At 40.6% G+C, this 27,115-nt stretch overlaps 1 protein-coding gene across 1 annotated transcript in view; it reads left to right on the top strand.

The window, feature by feature from the left end:
• stk39 (serine threonine kinase 39) overlaps positions 1-27,115 on the top strand; it is a 44,750-nt gene that overhangs the window by 4,380 nt on the left and 13,255 nt on the right. Inside the window, exons 5-14 of the mRNA XM_017469076.3 lie at positions 686-741; positions 2,929-3,038; positions 5,351-5,452; positions 5,920-6,053; positions 6,502-6,550; positions 6,643-6,708; positions 14,081-14,203; positions 14,775-14,804; positions 15,265-15,321; positions 19,896-19,957. Of these exons, the coding sequence (XP_017324565.1) occupies positions 686-741; positions 2,929-3,038; positions 5,351-5,452; positions 5,920-6,053; positions 6,502-6,550; positions 6,643-6,708; positions 14,081-14,203; positions 14,775-14,804; positions 15,265-15,321; positions 19,896-19,957 (789 nt within the window). The remainder of the gene's footprint in view (positions 1-685; positions 742-2,928; positions 3,039-5,350; positions 5,453-5,919; positions 6,054-6,501; positions 6,551-6,642; positions 6,709-14,080; positions 14,204-14,774; positions 14,805-15,264; positions 15,322-19,895; positions 19,958-27,115) is intronic.

The following is a 27,115-nucleotide window of genomic DNA, read 5'->3' as shown; positions in this document are numbered from 1 at the left end:
AAAATGGGCACATATGGACATTCAGTTCCCCGTTTATTTTGTATATCTCCCATACACTATACAATTAGTGGCTGAAGCCTAGTTAGTGCAATTAGTGCACAATTTATCAGCCCCCCTCCTGTGATGGAAAAAGACTACAATAGAGCTGATCAGATATTATTCGGGTGGTTGATCATTCTCAGCGGTCACACTGATAAAGTGCTAGATAATTAATAGAAACTGTGCACGGAAAAAAGCAGAGCTTTAGTCTCTGACGGTGGACAGACACAGTATTTGTGTTTAAAAGTGACGGTAAGTGAACGCTGTGCTGTAAATGAATACTGCTGCCTGTGATACACTGAGAATAATCCAGCACTAAAATTCAAGACTCAAGATTCAAAGATTCAAAGCTTTATCTGTCACTTGAATCTTGATTCTGGTCAGTGGAGATCCTATGGCGGTTGCCTTTCTGTTGCCAAGGATAGATGGGGGAGCATAGCAAAAGGGCTACAATATACCTACAGAGTGACCTATATTGTAGGTGTACTTGATAAAACAACCTGTGAGTGAAGAAACAAGGTATGTATAGCTAATAAACTGACAACTGGGTGTATATTGCATTGGAAAAAATTATTAACAGACATCTCTTGTGTCGTGAAGTCACAGAGGAATGAAAATACAATGTGTTCTTAATGTTTGACCTTAGGGATGTGAAAGCTGGGAACATCCTGCTGGGAGAGGACGGCTCAGTGCAGATAGCAGGTTTGTTTTTTTTTTTGTTTAATTTGTTTTGTTTTTTTTAATTCCATGAAATGTAATACTTTGGAAAATTAAAAGAAAATGGAATACATTTGAAATTATTCTGTCTACTTGTAAAATGGCAAGAGCCATCGCACTGGAAACTCATTTGCATCATTTATATATATATTCTTCTGAACACAATCATGCTTAAAATAATCACACTTTGTAGTATGTACAATCACATTTAGAATATGCTTAAATATGTTTCCAAAGGCTTGCAGCATGCTGCATGGTCAAGTAGCAAAACTAATCCTATTTAAAATGTTATTTTGTGAACAGCACCAATTAATATAGGATTAAAGGATTCCTGGAACTATAAAGGTTTTTTTTTTTTTTTTTATAGCTCTACATTAATTAAACTTCCTTAGCTGTGAAAATGCTGCAGTAATTAGTTTGGGGAGTCAGACTGCGCATGGCCAACATGCTATTTCTGGGTTTTATGAATGAGATTTATAGTGCTTTAGCTTAAACCCTTGCAGATGGTGTCAGTTCTATTTATCTACACAGAAGGAGTTAATAAACTGTTGTTTTGTGCCTTTTAAGCTGAGTAAAACCTGTTGTTAATTTTGTCTTTACACTGCATTAAATACTACAAAGTCGAGTCTATCCTTATTCCTCTCTGGGCTAGGTAGAAGATGTATGTAAAAAAGTGTATATTTGGTGACACAAGGCTATAACAGAGAATATGTACTGAAAAAGAGGCTTGAAATGGACATACTCATGGAGATTGTTTTCGTCCTGGTAAGTAAAGTGGCAAATCTAGTGCAGGCATGGTTGATTTGATTTTATATAACCAATGCTGACCTTGTTTACTATTGATTAATGAAGACTGCAAACTGGGGAACATGTACACTCCTGTGTAAAGGCAAAACATAAAGCTTTTAATGGTCTGAACAACAAATCATTAGTCGGAATATTAGCAAGAATTAAACAAATGCAGTCCTGAGACCTCCTGTGCTGCAGTGAACTTTTATCACTTATATAGTCTTCTTGCACACAAAGGTAAAATCATGATATAATGATTAAAATAAAACAAAATCAAATAAAAAGCTGTTACCTACAAGGCTTAAACATTTAAAGAAATCAAAGGGAAAAGCTACCCCATACTAAGTTAATTTATCTATTTGTTTAATTCTTGCTAATTTCCTGACCAAAGATTTGTTGTTAAAACCATTAAAAGCTAAATATATTGCCAATTTGGGCTTGGCCCATTTAAAAAAATTTTTTATTTATTTTTTTGCCCAGAGTGTACTTCAAATAAGGGATGCACCAATCATGTAGTGAGTGTCAGTATCAGACAGAAATTGTCCTGAAACTCTCAATCGTTATCAGAAAGAGATTGAGATATTTATCTGCTTTTATTTAATTTTATATATATATATCAATTTGGACAAACCCATTATTGACTGTGGGGATGACTGACAGTCTAATGTTTATGCAAATAACTTATTTAGGAATGTTTACAATTTCGGATAATTTGTTTTTATTTCCCATCTCAACAGCTGTGAGAGAAAATGACAAACAGGGAGTCCTTAATCTTTTAAACATTTTACTGTTATTATAGAGAATAGTGTCAGCACTGGATCAGTATTGGGGATTGCATGCATGCATACCTTAAATAGGCAGAATTTTCCTGAAGTCCTGTGCATGTACCACATCTACAATGTTCAATACTGGCATTTGAACATATATTAAATTTTGACTATTAGATACAGGACACAGTGGCTTAGTGGTTAGTATGTTTGCATGTTCTCCCCGAGGGCTTTCCTCCCCAGTGACGTGTTGTAGGCTGATTGGCATTTTGAAATCGTCCTTAGTGTGTGAACGGGTGTGTGAGTGTATCCGATTGTGCCTTGCGATGGGTTAGCACCCCGTCCAGTGCCGCAAGTCCCTTGGGATAGGCTCCGGGGTCCCCGCGACCCTTTGTAGGATAAGAAAATAGATCGATGGATGAACTATTAGATACATTGAAACTTAATGTAAAAAAAAAAAAAACATTGAGGAATCATTTAATATTTATCTAGTCTAGTTGATTCTACATTGTATGCTTATTTTGCTTATTTATTTTATTAAGCCAGTTTAGGAAAAGTATTGAACTGTGACAGATTTGACTTTTCCAGTTAATCACGTGAATAATTGTCACTGCAGACTTCGGTGTGAGTGCATTTCTGTCGACCGGAGGAGACGTAACCAGACATAAAGTTAGGAAAACGTTTGTGGGAACTCCATGTTGGATGGCTCCAGAAGTGATGGAACAGGTAGGATTGTTCATGAAATTAGCATTACTGTTGCTCATAGTAACTGTCTGCCTCCAGCTTGCCTGCAGCTTAAGACACGGGGACCACACAGGGACGACTGTCAGTTCTGCCAGAAAAATTCACTAGACCAGTTGTGTTTTTCAGGATTTTGCAATAATACCATGTGCAGGAACAGGCAGACAGATGCAAATGCAGGTAAAAGATGTTTATTAATATCCAGGCAGACAAATCCAAGAAAACTCAGACTCGAGAAACAGGCAGATAAGATAAGATAAGATAAGATAATACTTTATTAATCCCCAGATGGAGAAATTAGGGTGTCATGGATGGTCAGGTGATCAACAAACAGGATAACAAAGGCAAAACAATCTCAAAGCCACTGGGCAAAAAGAGGTCAATAACGTAAGCACGAGCAGAGCGATAAACAGGTTTGGTCTGGTCACGAACACAAGGAATGGCATGTATACTTCACAAAGAGTGAGTGAATGGAAAGTCCTTTTATATTGTGCTGTGATTGTGCTGTGAATTGGATGCAGGTGTGCGTGATTAGAATGAAGGTGAGAGTGAGCGTGCCAATGTGTGAGTGTTCTGGGAATTGCAGTCCATGGTGGCCATGTTTGTAGGCCGCTGTGCAGGATGGGAAACAGAGTTCGTGGCATGAGTAGACCTAACAAATACCAGGGTTTTTTCCTGGGTCAAAAATGGTGGCTGACAGACATGGTCATCCACACACACAGTAAAAAGTACCCTACTCACGTGATCTGCGAGCCCAATACTGACAATAAATTGAAAATAAATGCAAAGAAACAGTTTGTGATTTTTGCTTATCGTATTTATTCATGAAATAAAAAAGCTGTTATTTTTTTCCCGACTGGCTTTCATAGCTTTGTAAGATAAGATCCTTCTTTGCTAGACCTGATAATTATTTTGGTATATAATCATATAAATTTTAAAAAGTAGCATTAAAAATTAATGTTAAATTAAATTAAAATTTATTTTAATGAATAGTCTAATTTTCTACCATATACAACTGAATGAAATTAGTAGCTGGCTAAGAACAACTTGCTTTGTGCTTTGTTCCGGTTTCACCCCACTCCAGTCTAAACGAAATTATTTTTATACGTAATTTACTTCACATTGTCATATAAATAACCTGAAAATATTGTGGATTATTAAGGCTAAATCTTACTAACCACTCTTGCTAAACGGGGTAAGCACACTTCTTATTTCAGAGCTGTTCAGAGTAAATGATTTGTTAGACACCGATTCAGACAGTGACGTCTCGTGAGTTCAGCGTTGGACAGATCAGTTCAAGATCAGATCAAGGGCTCATTAGGTTGCAAATCGGACATTAGCGGAGGAGGACGCATTGTGTGCTAATCCCAGCTGTTAGGACATCGCAAAAGATTTGTGTCAACACAGAAAACACTTCATTACTGGATAGGATTTTTAGTGGAGTTTTTGTCAGCTGCATGTGCAGAATGCTGGTCAGAGAAGATAAGGCAACAGTTTTTTGAGCACAATTCACATCCAGCTGTAATTCAGGAAAAAAAAAACTATTCTCTGAATGCACCACGTGAAACATAGATTCGGTCTTCTGACCTTTTACCGTTGTGTCAGATGATTTTTATGTGCAAGGGATAGGGCGCATAGTGGCTGAGTGGTTAGAACGTTCACCTCACGCCTCGTGGGTTGGAGGTTCATTTCCCACCGCTGTGGAATATGTGCGGATTAACACCCGTGCTGCGGGGGTTTCCTCCGGGTACTGCCGTTTCCTCCCCGAGTCCAAAGACCTGCACGGTAGGCTGATGTCCTAAGTGTCCGTAGTGTATGAATGGGTGTGTGAATGTGTATGTGAGTGTGCCCTGCGATGGATTGGCACCCTGTCCAGGGTGTACCCTGCCTTGTGCCCATGCTCCCTGTGATAGGCTCCAGGTTCCCCGTGACCCAGTAGGACAAGTGGTTTAGAAAATGGATGGATTTGCGAGGGAGAGAGAGCAAAGAGTGCAAACAGTGCTCAGTTTGAAGACAGAGAGAGCGTGCAGGGGAGGGGCTCTCTGCTCGTTCTTTCCATCAGTTAACATGCGCCCTATCACAAGCGCAGCAGTCATCTACATCACTCATAAATCACAATAACTGATCAAATAAGGCTTTGGCGGGACAAAGATTTGTTTTGACGGCCGCCAAAAAATGTTCAATGCAGGAAAATCCCTGAATACACACGTTTAATTTGAACGTTTTGATACTGTATCTCAGAATTTGCTTTCTCCGAGGAGTTATCTGTTATGCATATTGGCTTCTATTACCTGTAGGTACGAGGTTATGATTTCAAAGCTGACATTTGGAGTTTTGGGATCACTGCCATAGAATTGGCCACAGGATCTGCACCCTATCATCGATACCCACCAATGAAGGTGAGGGTATTATTTCCTGTTTTCAACACTGAGTAGAGAATAGACATCAGACAAGTGAAAAATAGAAAACACACTGAGAAGTGTTGAATTAGTTTCTATGTAAATGTTTTGTAAGCTTGACTAGAGGGTAATTATATTTAGGAAATCTGGAAAATCTTTTAAGAAACTAATATATTATCAGTATGCTCTTTGATTCGCTGGAGTCGTTACTCTACACTGTAACAAGCAAGACTGACATAGTTATGCCATGAAGGTTATGCTATGTTGTAAATATTCTAGAAGTTTCCTTAACCAAAAAAATACTTGCAGTGCTACGATGCCATTTATTGCTGTCCTCTATGGAATACATACAGTAGCGTTTCCTTGTAAATTGTGTATAGTTTAATTGAGACATCTTACAATGCTGTGCAGTTTCTTTTTTGACCAGCCATTAATTATGACCCTGATTTCCTCACCCTGTTGTGTAGGTCTTAATGCTGACACTGCAGAATGATCCCCCAACCTTAGAGACAGAAGTGGAGGATAAAGAGATGCTCAAGAAATATGGGAAATCTTTTAGGAAATTAATAACTCTGTGCCTTCAAAAGGACCCGACTAAGAGGTATGTTATTCCATTTCCCCATTAGGAAATCTAGATGAACAACGAATTACTAGAGGAAATTTGTTTGAAAGTTTACTGAACAATTATCATTTTTCAGTGTGCTTTATTGTGCGCAAAAAAGAAAATCTCTCTCCGGGCTTCTACATTGTGCCATATGTTCAGTCACAATCAATAAAGGGATTCAGTGTTATAAAGCTCACAGTAGAAAAACTCAATTATGGTCAAATTGATATAAATGAGCCCATGCCAGTAGCTATACCAAAGGCTTACTCTAAAATACGTTCTGTGCATATGTAATTGCGCTAAATATTCTCTGTTGTGTACAGGGAACTCTTACCTTAATCTTAACTTAATGACCTGTTCTGGTTAATGCAGGAAATATAAGGCTAATTTAAGAATGCTCATGACATGTTTATATATTCTCAAGCACTTTTTCACATCTCCACAGGCCAACTGCGTCAGAACTTTTGAAATGTAAATTCTTCCAAAAAGCCAAGGTACAGTTTTATTTATATATTTTACTTGCAGTTCAGACAAGTTGCTGTGCTTTAAAGTTTAAAATCTTTTCTTTTCTGCTTTACCATCATAGAACCGGGAATACTTGATTGAAAAGCTGCTTTGTAAAGGACCAAATATAAGCCAAAGAGCTAAAAAGGTATTTCATTTTCATCACACGTTGCTCTGAGCCACTACGGACATCACAGTGCACCTTGTACTGACTTGCTGTGGTGTGTGAGGTTTGGTCAGTGTGGTGCTTTCTTTTTAGAATACTGCCGCTACACACTGCTGCTTTTTCCACAAGGTCTACACACTCTAGTTACAGAGAGAGGAGAAAGACTTCTTTCAGCGTTTCCATTCTGGTCTTTCTGTGGTGTTCAGGTACACGCCTGCCATGTGACTGCAGCTGTGTATGGCTATTATACAAAAAATTAATTAATTAACTAACTAACTAACTAATTAATTAATTAAATATATATACACCAGACATTTTAATCCATAATATATTTGTTTATTCCTTAGGCTGAACGTTGCAGTTCTTAAATATTGACAAGGAAGATTGAGTTGCATATTTTTTTAAAAATCTTTATTTGCAGCAGCTGAGGTAAACACATTAATCACAACCTTTTAATTAACGATGTTACATGCTACAGAAATACATAAATAATCGCAGTGTCAATAACACAGTAATCGCAGTGTCCTCTAAAGATCTTGTATACAGTGAGAATAGTGTGATAAGTGATAATCTCATATACAGCATATCGAGAATAGTGTGATAAGTGATAATCTCATATACAGCATATCGTGAGAATTGTGAAAAGTGATAAACTCATACAGCAGATCGAGAATAGTGTGATAAGTGATAATCTCATATACAGCATATCGAGAATAGTGTGATAAGTGATAATCTCATATACAGCATATCGAGAATAGTGTGATAAGTGATAATCTCATATACAGCATATCGAGAATAGTGTGATAAGTGATAATCCTATATACAGCATATCGAGAGGAGTGTGATGAGCGATAATTTCATGGAGACAAGAAACAGAAGGGTAAAAATAGACAGACTAATTAATGGCTAAACACAGAACAGGTACACACATTAGTTAACCAGTGACACGACAGGGTGGAGACAGGAACAAAACAAATCCACAGGGTAATGTAAACAAAAAGCATATGGCGAGAACTCAAAAACGAGAGCAGCACTCATTGTGCTTGGAAACATGCAATGCACTGTGGGGGAATTTGTGATGATGTCCTTACAGAAACATTACATCATGGAATCTGTATCACTGCCTGTTTGAATACCTGGCAGGCAGCTATGTAAAAGCTATATAAAAAACACGATTACAGTAGTGTTTTATTTAGACATTTCCCTAATTGTCATTGGCTGCAATCTAAAATGATTGTAGTCTGTGCTGAGAAAACAAATGGACAGCTGCAACTACTAATCATTTTGTTAATAGAAAACCAAGTCAACCGCTATGGAATTAGCTTTGCAAATACTAATAATTTGCTCATTTATAAATATAAATAATAATCTGAATAATATTATAAAAGCCCGTGCTTTAGACATGAGACATGGTTACAAGTAATTGCATCAAGTCCTGTATAGGCATGAATAAATGAATGCGTTTGTTTCTGATTCAAAAGCAACCTACCTTGCTGAAAAAGCAGCGACTTTCTTCCCTTTTTCCGTCATTTGACCTTTTGCCCGTTCTATTTTAAGCGGTAACTGTCCCAGACAGCTGCACCACTGCCAAACCTCGTGTCGTTCGTTTCTATAGATTATGTAGCCTTTGTATCTGGTTGTCAGTGCACAAATGCAATCAGGTAGGAAACAGGAACGAGCAGAAAACATCAGCCATGCAGAACGAATGCACTGCCAACTCGTGCATTCAGGGGACTGTAACGTATCTAGGCCCCGACCAGAGATAAAGACAAATGGGGTTTGATGTGGTTGCTTAGGCAACTGAGCGCTCCACTTAAACACAACCATTTACATGCTAGGCTGCTTTTTGCTCACAGTCTGAGTGTGAGATCAGAGTGAGATCACAATTCTCTCCTTTTGCCTTCAGCCTAAAAAAGGAAGAACAGAGCACACATCAGAGAGAATGAATGAACAGGAAGTAACATGGATGAAAGGTGTGTGACTAAAGAAGCTGAAGCTGTGAAACATGCCTCTGTGACAGTGTATTTACAGGAAATCTATTTATAACTTTTATATCACTATTTTTAGTGTGTGATAAGTGGCTCTGTTTTAATAGAAACCGGAATGATCTTGGTAGAGTATCCTTAAAATCTCAGCATGAATAATACACCTGTGCCATAAGACTAAAAGCTTCATAATTACCACACCACTTTAATGTTGCTGTGTCACTGTAAGGATTCACAATGGCTTTCGTCTTGCCTCTGGAGAGCTTAGCGTTGCTGTCGCGGCATTTGGTAATCGATTACAGTCAGTGAATTAGCATGAGCATAGAAAAACAGAGCAGAAGCCTTTATACAGTCACATCCGATGAGCTGGGACAGAGTGTGTGAATACTTCTGACAGCAGTTGCCTTCATCCTGATCTTAGTATGCAGGGGCGGGAACCTTTGGGAAATGCAATTTTAATAGTACAACGGAGAAGATGATTATGGCAGCACAACTGAATAATTGGACTTATAAGCAGATGATGCTGTTACTTGGCAGGCATTGCTGCAGTGGATCATAAAAGGAGAGCATATTCGGGTGTTTTAATTAGTTTCATTGTTCAACGAGGCTCTGATGAAATAGTAAGCTTTTATAACGTTTCTGCCTTTTAACTTTGTGCCTGTTACTCATTGTTTAATAGAAATGTGTATAGTTATTGTGGAAATGGAGAGCACAAGAAAAACATTGTCACTTGAAAATTCTTTGACCTGAGCACTTCTGAAACCGGATCCAATTTCCTCTCTCTCTCTCTCTCTCTCTCTCTCTCTTTCTCTCTCTCTCTCTCTCTCTCTATTGCTTTACAGCTCACTTTTTCTGGTTTTTCTCAAGTCAGACTTTTCCAGAGCCACTGTACTGCAGTGACTGGTGTAGATGAATGAATACCCTGCCCTTTTCAACTTTTACTAGAGTCTGTAAAAGTGGGGGAAAAAATATGCTGATCTGGTGACCTTGAAAAAGCAGAGTGAGGACACTGAATGATAAAATCAATATTTGACTTTACAATGGTCTTTTGTTTTTTTCCATTGGCATGGACTGAGTTTCACCTGATGCTTTTAGGTGGATCACAACTCTTTCAGCACACTTAGTTGTTGATATATGAATGGATAAACTGACCAGTAAGTGTTCATTTCTCTGAACACTGATGTGCACACGTCACACATGATCATGGCGGTCAGAACTGCTGTAGTGTTGCTGTTTGGCCAACAGGGGGCAGATGAGTTCTTTGGTTTCAGTCAGGCAGTATGTGATGAGCTTGTTTTGGCAGGACAGGCGTGGCCAGTACCTAATTAACTCATCTCAATAATTATTTTATGGCATGAATTCAGTAAAGCTGTAGATGCTTTGCTGAAGAGATGGAAATATTGCATGCACAGAATATGAAGAGTAAATGCATTCCATTGCTTCCTTTCTCTTACCATTGCTTGTTATGTGGATTGTGTTTGTGTTTTACACAGTATATGTTATGCGTTTGGCATAATAGAGAGTGAGTAATAAAGGTGAGTAAATATGTATGCAGACAGTCAGAGTGTAGTGGGTGTTCTGGCACATAAAATATTTGTTTTTTATGTGTAGGTGTGAGGTCTAGGATTGCTGACCTTTTCATCATATTCACATACTCAGAGCTTGTAGATGATGTCTGAACAGATTATATAAATATATACATATACACACACACACACACACATTATGTGTGTGTGTATATATATATATATATATATATATATATATATATATATATATATATACACACACACATATATAAATATGTATGTGTGTGTATTTATACAGATATATATACACACACACACACACACACACACATTATATATATGTACACACACACACACACACACACACACACACACACACACATGGACACAGTACTGTGCAAAAGTTTTAGGCACCCTATTTTTTGTAGTACATACTTTATTAGAGTGTTTTAGATTATGACTTCTACATTATCGAGTCAGTACAAAAAACATTTTAGATTTCCAAACATTAGTTTTCCAGCACAAAGTTAAATGCTACAAAAAATGTTTGTATGTCAGTAAAGAAAGCAGCATATTATGTAAGAGACAAAGAGACAAAAACCATAATGAAGGCTGCTGGGTTTTTGCTGAAAAAATACAAAGCAAGTGCAACAGTCAAAGTCTCCAGAAGAACCAATAAAACTTACAGTTCATTTCCTTATAAAACTGCACACATTGTACCAGCGACTACTAATAAATTGTTTTTTAGAGTAAAGGGTCGTCACACTAAATATCAGCTTTGTTTCATCTATTACTGTTTACTGCTCTATATAGTATTTTTTAAATGTAGAAACATTTCATTTCATTATTTGTGAAGGCATCTACAGTGTTTCTTTGCATGTGCCTAAGACTATTGCACAGTACTGTACATATTTGTTTATTATTGTATTGTTTTGCTGAAGGTGCCAGTGGAGAGGCACAGGAATGCTGGCCTGCCGGTGTGTTCAGAGAGAGAGCATGATGCTGGGAGAAGGGTACATGCTCCATCATTTGACTCTTAGCTGTAGCTGCCTTTCAGCTTTGTAGATTGGAGTGCTGTGTAAATTTGTAGGCCTTGTAGATAGAGATGCACCGATGTATCGGCCGATTAAAAACATCCGATGATCAGGGCCGATTATATCCTGCCAATCAAAAGAGGGCGGAAAAACACATTGATTTAGTGCTGTGTGCAAAGATGATATCTCTTGTGTGGAATGACGACAAAACTGCAGTTTGTAAGCTCTGCACTGCTAACATTTTACACTGGAAGTGAGCAACAGTGAAGCGGGAGTTTCAGCGTCCAGGCAATTTTTTTTCCCATGCTGCTCGTGCTGAATTAAAGCGCCAGTACATGGTTGAAAGATTTAAATGAAGACTGTTTGACAAAAAAGTATATATATTGCACAGAAAATATATATTTGTAGAGTAGTATGTTTCATATGCTTAATGTTAATAAGAGTTAATATAATCAAAAAAAGTTTATATTAGGCCTATATATTACCAATTTGATGTCACTGATGAAGGAGAAATGCTTTTGTTTGTGGTGAGTGAATGTGAAACCTAACAGGAGGTTTTTTAGAATTCACTCAATGTTAATATGAATTAATAACATTCAATAAGTTAAGAACTCTTACTTTAATCTTCAGAATTTAGTTCATGTGTTAATGTTAATTAGTAGGGATGCACCGAATGTTCAGCAACCGAAATTATCCGGCCGAAAATAGCAAAAAAGCATTTTCGGTGTTCGGCCGAATAGGTGAAAAGGCCGAATAAATTTGACCAAACAAGGCGTGTTTGATGACGTGACCAAATAGCCTAGCCTAACCTTTTTTGTTTCTGTTCCGGAGTATTCTGTCACGTTGCGAGACGTAAGGGAGTAGAGTACGGAAGCAGGTAAAGACGTATTTATTTAAGGGCAGGCAGACAAATCCAAATCGTAATCCAAAAAACGTAGTCAAGACAGGCAAAGGGACTAAATGAAGTAATCTATAGTTTAAACTAACTAAATCTATCAAGGAACATAACATTAACAACGTATCTAACTATACTATATCTACTATAATACTCCGCGAGGTGTACTGGGACGCGAGCGGTATATATCCCCAATATATCAGCCGTATAGAACCGAATAGAACCATTTTCTGCACTTTTTAATGCACTTTTTTGTTGTAGGCTACAGAGCGTTACATTCTTTCAGCAGTCAGTTATGGGCCTAACATCGGCTATTCAAGGGGGGCTCAAAGATGACCACATCAAAATAGTTTTATTTTACTTTTATTTATTTAAACTTATATTGTGCCTTGTTGGTAGCCTATGCCTGCTGGAATGAAAAAAAATGTTCAGTGTTAAATAAATATTTCAAAATTGTAGTTTTTCTAAGTGATTTGTGCTTTGAAAAGCAAGACAAAATAGTAAAAAGCATATTTTGACTCTTTAATTTATGCAATGGTGAAAAAAATGGCAAAATAAATGAAAAAAATGCGAAAAAAACGTGTTCGGTTTCGGCCTTCGGCTTTCGGTCAAGTTTTTCATTATATTCTATTTTGGAATTTTCATTTCGGTGCATCCCTATTAATTAGAGTAATGTGTTTCCTGTTTATGAGACCAGTTACTTTGAAACAACTTGTTGAAATGGAGAGAATAAAGGTTTTTTGCATTTCCTTCTGAATTGTGGAATTAATTATTATTAATTTAAAAGAAGGCATAAAAGGCAGAATTATCGGTATCAGTTATCGGTGTCGGCCGATATCACTCTGAATAATCGGTTATCAGTGTCGGCTGATATCACTCTGAATAATCGGTTATCAGTGTCGGCTGATATCACTCTGAATTATCGGTTATCCGTATCGGCTGAGAAATTTAGTATCGGTGCATCACTATTTGTAGATTTAGTTATCTTTTCAATTGGTGTGTACATGTGTGCATGTGTGGATGTGTTGTCTTTCGTCACTTTTGTACGCTGTAATCCTAGTCACTGGTGTTGTGTAAATCTAAAAGATTTTTTTGAAAGCTAGATTAACCCCTTAAATGCTCAGGACCCACAGGGTGGGGTGGGGTGAAGATGGGGGTGGAGCACTTCAAACTTACATCATCATCATCATTGTAACTACATACATTTATCCTATATTAGTTTCACTGTAATTACTGAATAAAATGCGTTAAGATGAATATCTAAATTATAAGCCAGGATTTGAAGGGTCTAAATTTGGGTTAACATAGGAAAGAATTATTTGGATTTGTTCAGTTTTTTTTTATCAGAACAAAGCTGATCCCTGGACCAGCTTTCACTTGACACTAGGTTTGTTTAGAAGGAGATTCTGTATATTATGTGATTTGGCAGTGATATTCCTACATTTGTTTTTTAAGACAACTAGACAGATTGAATAGGTTTATGCCGTTTGCTATTTATTTATACATTTCCAGGATCATTGATTTGGATGTGGAGAATTGTTTCCAGTCACTGTTATGATAAAAGACCACACACATTCATTAGCATTTGTAAAAAAAAAAAGAAAAGAAAAAAAAAAAGCATGTAACCCGTGACTTACAGTAATGTTTGATTATTGCTGAACAATTAATTTTACACATGCGGCAACATTTAGCACACTTCTAACATTGGTGAACTTTTAGAATTCACTGCAATGGGTTTGTCACTTCAGGATATAAATTGATATCCCTTTTATTGATTAACAATTACGAGGCATCAGCGCGCAAATCAGCACCGATTCTCAGTGTCCCAAACTGAATGAATTTCCGAGACCGTGTGCTGTCCTTGGCCTATGAAGGTTTACACTGGCGTGAGAATGTCTGTGTCCTGCTTAGGTGAGACGAGTGCCAGGATCAAGCGGTCGCTTGCACAAGACAGAGGATGGAGACTGGGAATGGAGTGATGATGAGATGGATGAAAGGAGTGAAGAAGGGAAGGCAGCTGTCAATCAAGGAAGGGTAGGTGTGATCTTATTCTGTATGTTTCATTTCATGTGAGGAAAACTAAATAAAAAATGTAAGTGTTGTGTTAGATTTCACTCATTGTACTTCCATTACATGTATTTTCCTTTGCTAGACATTAAAATTGCACAACATTTAGCTATAATTACTCTGTATGTACAGCCTCTGACGTTTATAAATATCCCATACAGCCTCAGCTGTAAATATTTTACTCTGTGTACATTTCTGTATCCTTAACGAGAGACATGTTCTTCAGGCTTTAAAACAGCATGAGCATGGAGGAGACACACCTCTCCGCTTTGTTATTCTCTTTGACTGGTGCATGTGGAATGTATAACTCACTGTGAGCTCAAGTCAGGAATAAAAATCAAACCCCCTCCACCGAAAATCAGCCGCAAATCAGCGTGCGCTAATGAGGCTGGAGATGCATCGCTTCTGTGTATTGTTTATCATAAAATGCAAATGAGCCGGTGCTGATTACACTCCTACACAAACAGCTACATCTGTCTGTCATTCTTTGTGGGAGAAAACGTACATAATATAATCCTGTCTCTTAATTGCTTTTCAGTCACGGAGGGTCAAAGATGAAAACCAGCATGTAAGTGCTCCTTTTCTCTCCTCATATTGGAGCTTGTTATGGTTAACTTATCAGCACTGTGAATTTGTGTTTTGGTACTTGAAATGGAAGAAACGTATTTCAGCACTCATAAACGTGCAAACATGAACACAAACAGGGATAACAGACAGACAATGCCTCTAACCACATTTGGTCATAACCCATTTTAATTATCCACTGAAGGATTGTTTTATAATGTAATTTCAATGTCTGTGTTGTGCATTGATTGTTTAATAAACTAAGTTATATATGAATGTAGAATATTTGACAAACAAACACCAAGTATTAGATATGCAGAGTTACGAGCATGTGCGTGTATGGTCACATTTCCTTTTGGGCTCTGTGAATGTTCAGAAACCATTTCCTAAAAGCTGAATGAGAGAGCGCTTGCTATTCTTCCACTCCCCATGTGCGTCCTTTTTTTTTTCTTTTTTTATTGCAGGGGGAAGTGAATGCCAACAATGTCCCTATAGAAGGCCTGTCCATTCAGCATCCCCAGGTGAGGGCTGCGTGTGGAAGTGGATGTGATTTGTCTTGATTCACTAAGCCTGTGTCCCATGCTGAGCGGCTGTGCAGCCTAGACAGGCCTGGAGGAAGCCTTCCACATCTAGTGTTCTCTCTATTACATTTAGAACAGCTACTGAGCTGTTTTCTCTCTAGTTTCTCGCATTTCATCCCCAGTCATTCTTATTTACTCTCTGTTTTGCTGTTTGTCTCTTGAGCTAGGAATGTTAAAAAAAAAAAACCCAGAAAAATTAACAAAACAGAACAGATTAACAAGTCATTATAGTGCTACTATACAGTCCAATGAGTGGTGTTAAATTAACAGCTGTAGGGAACATTGGAGACTAGTCTAGTTACATCGGTCTCAAAATATAGTACATAGTAGGTGTTAATTTAGCACCCTGGCATTTCAGAGTGTGACGCCGTAATTAAGTAAAAAGAAAATCTGTGGCCATCTTCAAAAGCCCCAAGTGCTTTTGCTGCTAAGCAATTGTAACCTCATGGTAAACATTTCAACTGTGAGCTTTAGTTTAGGGTTTGTAGAAGTGTTGAGTTAAACTGTAATTTAACAGCTGCTGGTTACATTGGACACCAGTTTAGGTATACCAGTCTCGGATGTACATAGTAGGTGTTAATTTAGCAGTTCATCAGTCTTGATTGATAGTGCCTTTTAATCAAGTGTACTTGTTGGGATTAATATATTTAAACAGATTCCATTCTCATTATTTGCAAATTTAAATAGGAAATCATATCACAAACCCTATACTACAGTGCATCTGGAAAGTATTCCCAGAGCTTCACTTTTTCCACATTTTTTTATGTTACAGCCTTATTCCAAAATGGAGTAAATTCATTATTTTCCTCAAAATTCTACAAACAATACCCCATAATGACAACGTGAAAGAAGTTTGTGTGAAATCTTTGCAAATTTATTAAAAATAAAAAACAAAAAAAGCACTTGTACAGTATGTCACAAAAGTGAGTACACCCCTCACATTTTTAAAATATTTGATTATATCATTTGATGTGACAACACTGTTATTTCTTCACTTTGCTACAATGTAAAGTAGTGTGTGTACACCTTGTATAACAGTGTAAATTTGCTGTCCCCTCAAAATAACTCAACACACAGCCATTAATGTCTACCCACTGGCAACAAAAGTGAGTACACCCCTAAGTGAAAATGTCAAAATTGGGCCCAAAGTGTCAATATTTTGTGTGGCCACCATTATTTTCCAGCGCTGCCTTAACCCTCTTGGGCATGGAGTTCACCAGAGCTTCACAGGTTGCCACTGGAGTCCTCTTCCACTCCTCCATGACAACATCACGGAGCTGGTGGATGTTAGAGACCTTGTGCTCCTCCACCTTCCGTTTGAGGATTCCCCACAGATGCTCAATAAGGTTTAGTCCATCACCTTCACCCTCAGCTTCTTTAGCAAGGCAGTGGTTGTCTTGGAGGTATGTTTGGGGTTGTTATCATGCTGGAATACTGCCCTGCAGCCCAGTCTCCGAAGGGAGGGGATCATGCTGTGCTTCAGTATGTCACAGTACATGTTGGCATTCCTGGTTCCCTCACTGAACTGTAGCTCCCCAGTGCCGGCAGCACTCATGCAGCCCCAGACCATGACACTCCCACCACCATGCTTGACTGTAGGCAAGACACACTTGTCTTTGTACTCCTCACCTGGTTGCCGCCACACACGCTTGACACCATCGGAACCAAATAAGTTTATCTTGGTCTCATCAGACCACAGGACATGGTTCCAGTAATCCATGTCCTTAGTCTGCCTGTCTTCAGCAAACTGTTTGCGGGCTTTCTTATGCATCATCTTTAGAGAGGCTTCCTTCTGGGACGACAGCCATGCAGACCAATTTGATGCAGTGTGCCGCGTATGGTCTGAGAACTGACAGGCTGACCCCCCACCCCTTCAACCTCTGCAGCAATGCTGGCAGCACTCATACATCTATTTCCCAAAGACTACCTCTGGATATGACGCTGAGCACGTGCACTCAACTTCTTTAGTCAACCATGGCGAGGTCTGTTCTGAGTGGAACCTGTTCTGTTAAACCGCTGTATGGTCTTGGCTACCGTGCTGCAGCTCAGTGTCAGGGTCTTGGCGATCTTCTTATAGCCTAGGCCATCTTTATGTAGAGCAACAATTCTTTTTTTCAGATCCTCAGAGAGTTCTTTGCCATGAGGTGCCATGTTGAACTTCCAGTGACCAGTATGAGGGAGTGTGAGAGCGATGACACCAAATTTAACACACCTGCTCCCCATTCACACCTGAGACCTTGTAACAAGTCACATGACACCGGGGAAGGAAAATGGCTAATTGGGCCCAATTTGGACATTTTCACTTAGGGGTGTACTCACTTTTGTTGCCAGCGGTTTAGACATGAATGGCTGTGTGTTGAGTTATTTTGAGGGGACAGCAAATTTACACTGTTACACAAGCTGTACACTCACTACTTTACATTGTAGCAAAGTGTCATTTCTTCAGTGTTGTCACATGAAAAGTTATAATCAAATATTTACAAAAATGTGAGGGGTGTACTTATTTTTGTGAGATACTGTACATAAGTATTTACAGATTTTGCCATGACACTCAAAATTGAGCTCATGTGCATCTTGTTTCCACTGATCATCCTTGAGATGTTTCTACTTGATTGGAGTCCACCTGTGGAAAATTCAGTTGATTGGACATGATTTGGAAAGGCGCACACTTGTCTATATAAGGTCCCACAGCTAACGATGCATGTCTGAGCACAAACCAAGCCATGAAGTCCAAGAAATTGTCTGTAGACCTCCGAGACAGGATTGTATCGAGGCACAGATCTGGGGAAGGGTACAGAAACATTTCTGCAGCATTGAAGGTCCCACAGTGGCCTCCATCATCCGTAAATGGAAGAAGTTTGGAACCACCAGGACTCTTCCTAGAGCTGGCCGCCCGGCCAAACTGAGCGATCGGGGGAGAATAGCCTTAGTCAGGGAGGTGACCAAAAACCCAATGGTCACTCTGACAGAGCTCCAGCGTGTCTCTGTGGAGAACTTCCAGAAGAACAACCATCTCTGCAGCACTCCACCAATCAGGCCTGTATGGTAGAGTGGCCAGACAGAAGCCACTCCTCAGTAAAAGGCACAGGACAGCCCGTCTGGAGTTTGCCAAAAGGCACCTGAAGGTCTCTCAGTCCAAAGACTGAACAAAGATTGAACTCTTTGGCCTGAATGGCAAGCGTCATGTCTGGAGGAAACCAGGCACCAGTCATCACCTGGCCAATACCATCCCTACAGTGAAGCATGGTGGTGGCAGCATCATGCTGTGGGGATGTTTTTCAGCGGCTGGAACTGGGACACTAGTCAGGATCAAGGGAAAGATGAGTGCAGCAAAGTACAGAGACATCCTTGATGAAAACCTGCTCCAGAGTGCTCTGGACCTCAGACTAGGGCGAAGGTTCATCTTCGAACAGGACAACGACCCTAAGCACACAGCCAAGATAACAAAGGAGTGACTACAGGACAACTCTCTGAATGTCCTTGAGTGGCGAAGCCAGAGCCCAGACTAGAACCCGATTGAACATCTCTGGAGAGATCTGAAAATGGCTGTGCACCGATGCTCCCCATCCAACCTGATGGAGCTTGAGAGGTCCTGCAAAGAAGAATTGGAGAAACTGCCCAAAAATAGGTGTGCCAAGCTTGTAGCATCATACTCAATAAGACTTGAGGCTGTAACTGGTGCCAAAGGTGCTTCAACAAAGTATTGAGCAAAGTATTGAATACTTATATACATGTCACTTTTTTGTTTTTTATTTTTAATAAATTTGCAAAGATTTCAAACAGACTACTTTCATGTTGTCATTATGGGGTTTTGTTTGTAGAAATTTGAGGACAATAATGAATTTAATCCATTTTGGAATAAGGCTGTAACGTAACAAAATGTGGAAAAAGTGAAGCGCTGTGAATACTTTCCAGATGCACTGTAAAACAAAGCTATTAATACATTCATAAACTGTAGTGAAGCCTATACAGGCCTAAGGGTTGATAAAGATGAACTTTTCACTACTAAACCCATTGCCCTGTCTAGCAGCGAAGGTTATTTCAGTTTGTGAGAATTGGTGTGAGGCATAGAGAGTTTAAACACAACCCATAGCTATTACCCTGTGGGTCTGTGTGCTCTTGTCTGTGACTCATTGTAAATTAAACGAGAGAGCTCTGGTGGAAATGGCATAACAATCTCTCTTACCGTTTCCTTATTTATGCGCTCGTGTTTCCTTCCGTCTGCCCGTCTCCTCTCTCTTTCATCTCGGCACTCTCGTTTCTCAGTGACATTACCGTTATATAAAATTGATCAGAAATAGAGTGCTATAGGCGCGCTGATCGCTGTGGATATGGGAAGAGAATTTTATATGACGCCTTTTGTCTTTAGACCAAAATGTGCAAGAATGTAACATTAAAATGCTTTGCTGACAGGGGAATCTTTATCACATTATACATTTTCATTTCATAATATACACAGAATAGAAGGTGAATATGTCTGATACAGTGATTTTTTTTCTTTATTCCCATTAAAGATTCAACCTCTGGAAAAAAGCCCCAGTACTCAGGGGGCTCTGAACATGGTCCTGAGGCTAAGGTGAGAAAATAACTTGATTTTCCATTCTACCCTCATTGCACTTTTATCAGCTCTTAAAGTAAAAGGAAAAGCCTGAACTACTCTGGCATGTTGACTGTCTGTAGGAGCCTAATAACTGTGGTTTGTATGCTAAACAATGTGCGTGTGCGTGTGTGTGTGTGTCTGTGTCCGTGTGTCTATCTGTTTCTTCAAATGATCCCTTTCAGTCAGTCTGGTAGCGGGTGTTTGCAAAGGAAGTGACTAAAGTAGAATATTATGCTCAGCTAGATTTTCTAAATTGCTCTGCACTTCTCAGTCTTCAGCTACAAAAAAAAGACTAAACATTGTTCTCAAAATCACAAGACAAGGTGAACAGCTTTCAACTGTTCCGCACACTCTGGTGAACAAGAGCACCCAGGGGACTCCTTGTATTTTTAGTACTATTAAACAGCTTACAGTGCGATGTCAACTTCCTCACTTACGTTTCAATTCGAGTCACTGAACTGAAAGCAGAAGAACTCGGAAAGAAAAACCTTGTTAGTATGCAGGTGGAATATTTGTTCAGGGTTTAATTCAGCCCAGTTTTCTAAGTGATTAGCCTGAGTGTTCAAATCAAAATGAAAAATGTCAAATATACATAAATGTTATGCATACTGGGCTTGGAAATTATTCGTATTCAGTTGGCAGACAGTCTCAGTTTTTCTGTGTTTTATAAGATGATCATAGCTGATATTGGAGTGGCGCTGAGGCTCGGGGCAGCATGAGATTGTGTGTGTGACAGAGATATAGAGAGAGGTGGGAGGGTATTTCTCTCTGGTGAGATTAAATTCATAGTTATTGCCCTGAATTTAGAAACTTTTTATTTCTTTTTCATTCCACTTTGAATATAATTTAAAGGCCAGGGTGTGAAAATTGGCGTCTACAGCATCAAATTCTCATTACAATTACAAACCTAAAACAAGTACAGACCCAAAGCACACATGAGGCAAGGGATTACAGGGATTATTATGTACATATAATCATCCATTCACACACAGAGTCTTTCCATAAAGGATAGACAATGAGAAAGACAATGTATTTTTATGCAAATTGCTCCTTCTGAAACTGGGGGCACACACACACACACAAAACCACAGAGTAAAGATTACAAAAGAATAGGTGTGTCTCAGTTTGGCTGGTTCTATATGCTGCTCTGGGTTGATAACAGTATACCCTAGCTCTTACCAAGGTCCAGGAATGCACACACTTCCTAGAATCTACCAGCATACTAATCATGTTCACACATATGCATACTCACATTGCCCTGCATCCCAAAGCCCCTGGAGCAGGGCAGGTGTATGTATTCTAACCTCCACATCTAATTGAATGGACGTAGCATCCTAATTCTCTTTTAAGACTGATCTTACTTGAGGGTGGGGGCACGGTGGCTTAGTAGTTAGCACGTTTGCCTCGCACCTCCAGGGTTTGGGGTTCCAAATCCCGTCTCCGCTCCGTGTGTGCCGGGCTTGCCTGCTTCCACCCCCAAGTAAGATCAGTCTTAAAAGAGAAATAGGAAGCTACATCCATTCAATTACATGCTTCTGGGGTTTCCTCTGAGGTTTCCTCTGGGTATTCCGGTTTCCTCCCCAGTCCAAAGCCATGCACTGTTGCCCATAGTGTGTGAATGGGTGTGTGATTGTGAGCTGCAATGGGCTGGCACATCATCCAGGATGTGTCCCCCACCTTGTACCCCCAGTCCCCTGGGATAGGCTCCTGGTTCCCTGCAACTCTATAGGATATGTGGTACAGAAAATGGAAGGATGGATGGATGCAAGTTGAATTTAGTAATACTAATGACCTCTTTTGAGTGTCTCACGCTTTAAATAAATATCACTGTTTGACAGATATGAAGATAATCCACTGATTTGTTTGGTTTTCTAGATGTTCTGCAACTGTGGGGCTGCATGCTTGCTTCCCCACTTAGCTTCCATAACATTATTATTGCACCTTCTAGTCAAAATGGGAATTGTAACAAGTGCCTAGAGGCCTGTTGGAGCAGGATTGGTAGAGGAGCAGTGGACAGACAGTTAATGACCGGGTTGCCAGACTGCACATGCTTAAATATAGTGTCATCACGATCTTGTTTTATAGCAAATTTTTGGAATTAAATCTAACACATTTACGCAGAAAAGACAAAGTAAGTTTAGACAGTGTGTCTGTGGTGTATAGAATCATTTCTATAGCCAATATATATTAGGAGAGGAAAAGGGGTTTATTAAGTGGATAATGTCTGTACATCAGAAATGCATGTGAAATACTTGGTATCCCACACAAAGGCTGAGAAAAACTTGTTTTCTGGAATGGTTTCAGGTCTTTTGTGTCTTTATTTACTGAAACCTGTAAACCCTGGTTAATTATTTTACCTCAACAACAGTTGTATAAAGGTGTGTATAAAAAAACTGCTTGAAACAAGTTGATAGACTGCAGGGTGGATGACTGAATGCTGTCTACTCTTAACCACTACATGGTTACTCTAGGGTCACTAGATATCATGTATTCACTAGATAGGATGACATCATACTTGTGAGAAAAGTATGATAGGCTCTCAACTTTTGTTTCAAGCTATGTTGTTTATAATGTCGTCCTTCCACAACAAAATCCACGGTCACGAGCCACTGCTGGATAGTAGGTAAGGCAGATTCCAGGCCATGCTCAGATATAATCTGAAGCAAGTAGGAGTATATTAAAGCAAGATTGAAGTGTGGTGGGTGTTAAATGAACAGTTGACAGGAACTGTAGGCTGCACCATATGTAGCCAGACATCATGGAGTGTTTTTTACCCCTCCTCGAGCACATCTGATTCAGCTCATCAAGGCACAAGCAATTAGTCAATAAGTTGAATCAGGTGTGGCAGAGCAGGAAAAACAGCAAGCTGTGCTGAGAGTCTAAACATCTGAAATGCATAAACGCATTAAATGGCTTATGTGGTTATATATGGATCTCTGCTAAAGCTTTAACCCAAGCTGCAGCTTATGCTGTTATATGTGGGTAGCATCATGAGCTGGTTCTATATGCTATTTATCTTGTGTTGCCTCATTAGATCTCGTAATGATAGACTCAAGCTACACTTCAACTTCCATATCTCTCTGTCTCTCTCTTACGCACGCACACCTAGTAATTCTTTTATCTGACTGTTTGCTTTCAAGGCATTTCCACTGCCATACAAATCATGCACAATGGGTTTCCCTGAGCACTGTCAACTCCCATTACCCATCACGCCGCTGTTTGACCAATCGCATTTGTCTGTTTTTGTGTAGACATATGATGGGGATGCCTCTCTACCTCCCATGTTCACAGGGATCATATGCAGAGCTGTTTCTTTCCTATTAGCATATAAGCAGCATTTTAATGTGCCAGACAGCTGACTAAGCATCACATTACATTTGGTGCGCTCCAGTGAAACCTTTTTGTGAAAGGTGATTCATATTAGTCACATTTCACAGATCATGGGCCAACTGGAAGCTGCTTTTCTGACAGGTCTCTGCAGTACAGAGTTGCCCCACTACCTGGCATAGATACAGCACAGTAGGATCTGTTTGCTTTTGAAGCATTAAACTAAACATGTGAGGAAATGTTTGAGTAGTTGCAATTAGACATGAGTGAAGTAGGGGTTATCTGTTATTTTCTTTCTCTTTCTAACATAAATGTTATTTTTCTCTTGCCTGTCCTTCTCCATCAACAAAATCTTATTTTACCTCATGACCCGGCTTACTCCAGTGTTCACTGAGGTGTTGCTAGTGTGTTGACAGGGCGCCATATGTGTATGTCAGACATGAGCAGTGTGAATGCCAAATCAGGGCACATGAGAGAGAGACTGGGGCCTAAAGAAGAGTGAGAAAGATAAAAATTCACTCTGAGTACTGGACAGCAAGATTAAGGTTAAGCTTAAAGTATTCCAGAGTGTCAGTCACATGGAGATCCAGCTAAGACCTGTGTGCATGACTTAGGAGGATTCCAAATAGCCTCCTATACTGCATATAAGATTTTCTCAGCACACTATATTTCCTATCTAAATTAGCACCATATTAAGCATTGATGAATGAATTTACCAGTTTTCAATGTTGCACTGAAATACCTCGTTCTATGCTAAGCTTCTGGAAAGTTATTCTATTTTAACACTTGAAAGACCTCCAAAGTCACCTAATCCCATTTATACTAAAGAGTAAACTAAAGACTAGTGTTGAAAACCATTTATACTCACAAAATCAGGTTCTCCAATTAAAGGTGTAGGGAATTTAGCCAGCGGAAAACAGAGCACAGGAGGCCGTTTCAGTGTCTCTTGTGGAGAAATCTTTATTCAAAAATGGGTTGTGAGAGGTTGTGGGTGTGTGCATGTGTGTCGAAGTGATAGGACCTGATAGGGCCGCTGCCGCACCACCACTCACGGGTGAGTCTTGATTTCGTGTTGTACCAGCTGCGTCATGCCTGGGGAGGTAGAAAAAACATTGGTAAATTGACCCACCAACTCTGTCAGCTCATGCTTTTGTGTGGGGGTGAGTTCTTTCCCCAGTTGGACTAAGGTGCCCTGGTTGTGACCTGTGTCTAGGGTCGCAAACGCAGACAATACAGGTGCTGACTCTATCCACCTCTTCAGCAGGTTCACGTGGTACGTTTTCGTGTCTGCTCGCTTACCGGGCTGCTGCAGGCGATAGTTCACGGCACCTCTCTTCTTGAGGACTGTATATGGGCCCTGCCACCAAGCTAGGAATTTGCAGGAACTGCTGGGTACTATCAGGAGTACCCGATACATACTGGATGACCGAGCGGAACGGGGATACTGTTCTTCCCATGCTTCCTGTACCACGTCCAGCGTCCACGAGGTCGCCATCTGAAGAGGACCTCGGAGGGTGTGAAGCCTGTGGATGCCTGGGGGCACTCTTGGATGGCAAAGAGGACGTACAGCAGGAGGAGGTCCCAGTTCCTCCATTCCTCGTGTACCACCTGGCGTAACATCTGCTTCAAGGTCCGGTTGAACCCTTCGACCAGCCCATCTGTTTGTGGGTGGTAGACAGATGCCTTTAGGTGTTTCACCTGCAACAGCCGACACAGATCAGACATTAGCTTTGACACAAACAGGGTAGCTTGGTTGGTTAGGATGTCTTTTGAGATCCCCACACGACTGAACAGGAGCACCAGTTCTTTAGTAGTGGTACCACCTCGGAGTATCTGCTGGCGTAGTCCACGATTACCAATATATACTCGTGACCAGATTTTGGGAACGGCCCGACACGCCTATGATGGGAAGCGGAATGAGAGGCGCCGACGGGGGCTTCCTCGGGGCCGTGCGTTGGCACTGGGGGCATTGTTGGCAGAAGCCCCGGACCTGTGTGTCCATGCCTGGCCAGACAAAGCGGTCCTTCAGCTTCTCCAGGGTGTTTCTGGCCCCCAGGTGGCCCCCGAGCAAATGAGCATGGGCCAGGTGCATCAGTGCCTGCGTTCTGGCTTTGCGGACAACCAAAGGTCCATGGTTTCCCCTCTGCGGTTGGTCCAGTGGTACAATAGGCCTCCTTTGACCAGAAAGTAGGAGGAGGGGTGTCTCTGGTTCAGGTTCTGGTCGACCCCCTCGATCTGGCGCACCTGGGCCCAACAATACTTCAGGCAGCTCTCCTCTTTCTGCTCTCGGCCGAAGTTCCCCTGCCGGTTTACCTGCTGGAACTCAGACGAGAGCAGGTTAGTGTGTGTGTGCAGCTTACCTTCTGTCCCAGCATCCTCCTCGCCTCGGACTTCCATCACTTGCTGGGGCGGTTTCGGCGGGTCCAGCGTGGGGAGGACACGCCCTACTGGCCAGGTTTTCTGGGCCTTCTTCGGCGTCCCCTGGTCCGGCTCGGTCTGTCTGGGCTCGTCCTCTAGTGTCCTGTAGTCCGGGCGGCTTTGGTGGTGCTGTCCCACCTCGCTGAGCTCCAGGGTGGTCAGGGTGCGTTCCAGGGCGCTCAGTAGTTCCCTGGGTGTCCCGGGAGCTTGCATTCCCACGGCGCGTTCTGTGGGTGGCAAGTGTGTCTTGCCTACAGTCAAGCATGGTGGTGGGAGTGCCATGGTCTGGGGCTGCATGAGTGCTGCTGGCACTGGGGAGCTACAGTTCATTGAGGGAACCATGAATGCCAACATGTACTGTGACATACTGAAGCAGAGCATGATCCCCTCCCTTCGGCGACTGGGCCGCAGGGCAGTATTCCAACATGATAATGACCCCAAAAACACCTCCAAGATGACCACTGCATTGCGAAAGAAGCTGAGGGTGAAGGTGATGGACTAAACCCTATTGAGCATCTGTGGGGAATCCTCAAATGGAAGGTGGAGGAGCACAAGGTCTCTAACATCCACCAGCTCCATGATGTTGTTATGGAGGAGTGGAAGAGGACTCCAGTGGCAACCTGTGAAGCTCTGGTGAACTCCATGCCCAAGAGGGTTAAGGCAGTGCTGGAAAATAATGGTGGCCACACAAAATCTTGACACTTTGGGCCCAATTTGGACATTTTCATTTAGGGGTGTACTCACTTTTGTTGCCAGAGGTTTAGACATTAATGGCTGTGTGTTGAGTTATTTTGAGGGGACAGCAAATTTACACTGTTATGCAAGCTGTACACTCACTACTTTACATTGTAGCAAAGTGTCATTTCTTTAGTGTTGTCACATGAAAAGATGTAATCAAATATTTACAAAAATGTGAGGGGAGTACTCACTTTTGTGAGATACTGTACACTGTAAAACCACTGACAGGTGAAGTGAATGATATTGATTACCACGTTACAGTACATCAAGGGGTGGGAAATATTAGGCAGCAAGTCAACAGTTAGTTCTGGAATTCAATGTGTTAGAAGCAGGAAAATGGCCAAGCATGAGGATCTGAGCAACTTTGACATGGGCCAAATTGTGATGACTATCCGACTGGGTCAGAGCATCTCCAAAACAGCAGGTCTTGTGGGGTCCTTCTGTAGACCACTTTTGGTAGGTACTAATCACTGCTTACTGGGAAAACCCCACAAGACCTGCCGTTTTTGCTTGCCGATTTTTCCTTCTTCCAACACATGAACTTCGAGAACTGACTGTTTACATGCTGCCTAATATATCCCAGTCCTTGACAGGTGCCACTGTAATGAGATAATGTTATTCACTTCACCTGTCAGTGGTTGTAATGTTATG

This window comes from Ictalurus punctatus, chromosome 6 (genome assembly GCF_001660625.3).
Source record: "Ictalurus punctatus breed USDA103 chromosome 6, Coco_2.0, whole genome shotgun sequence".
Taxonomy (NCBI): domain Eukaryota; kingdom Metazoa; phylum Chordata; class Actinopteri; order Siluriformes; family Ictaluridae; genus Ictalurus; species Ictalurus punctatus.
Note: the sequence above shows the minus strand (reverse complement) of the source record. Positions and strands in the feature narration are given on the sequence as shown.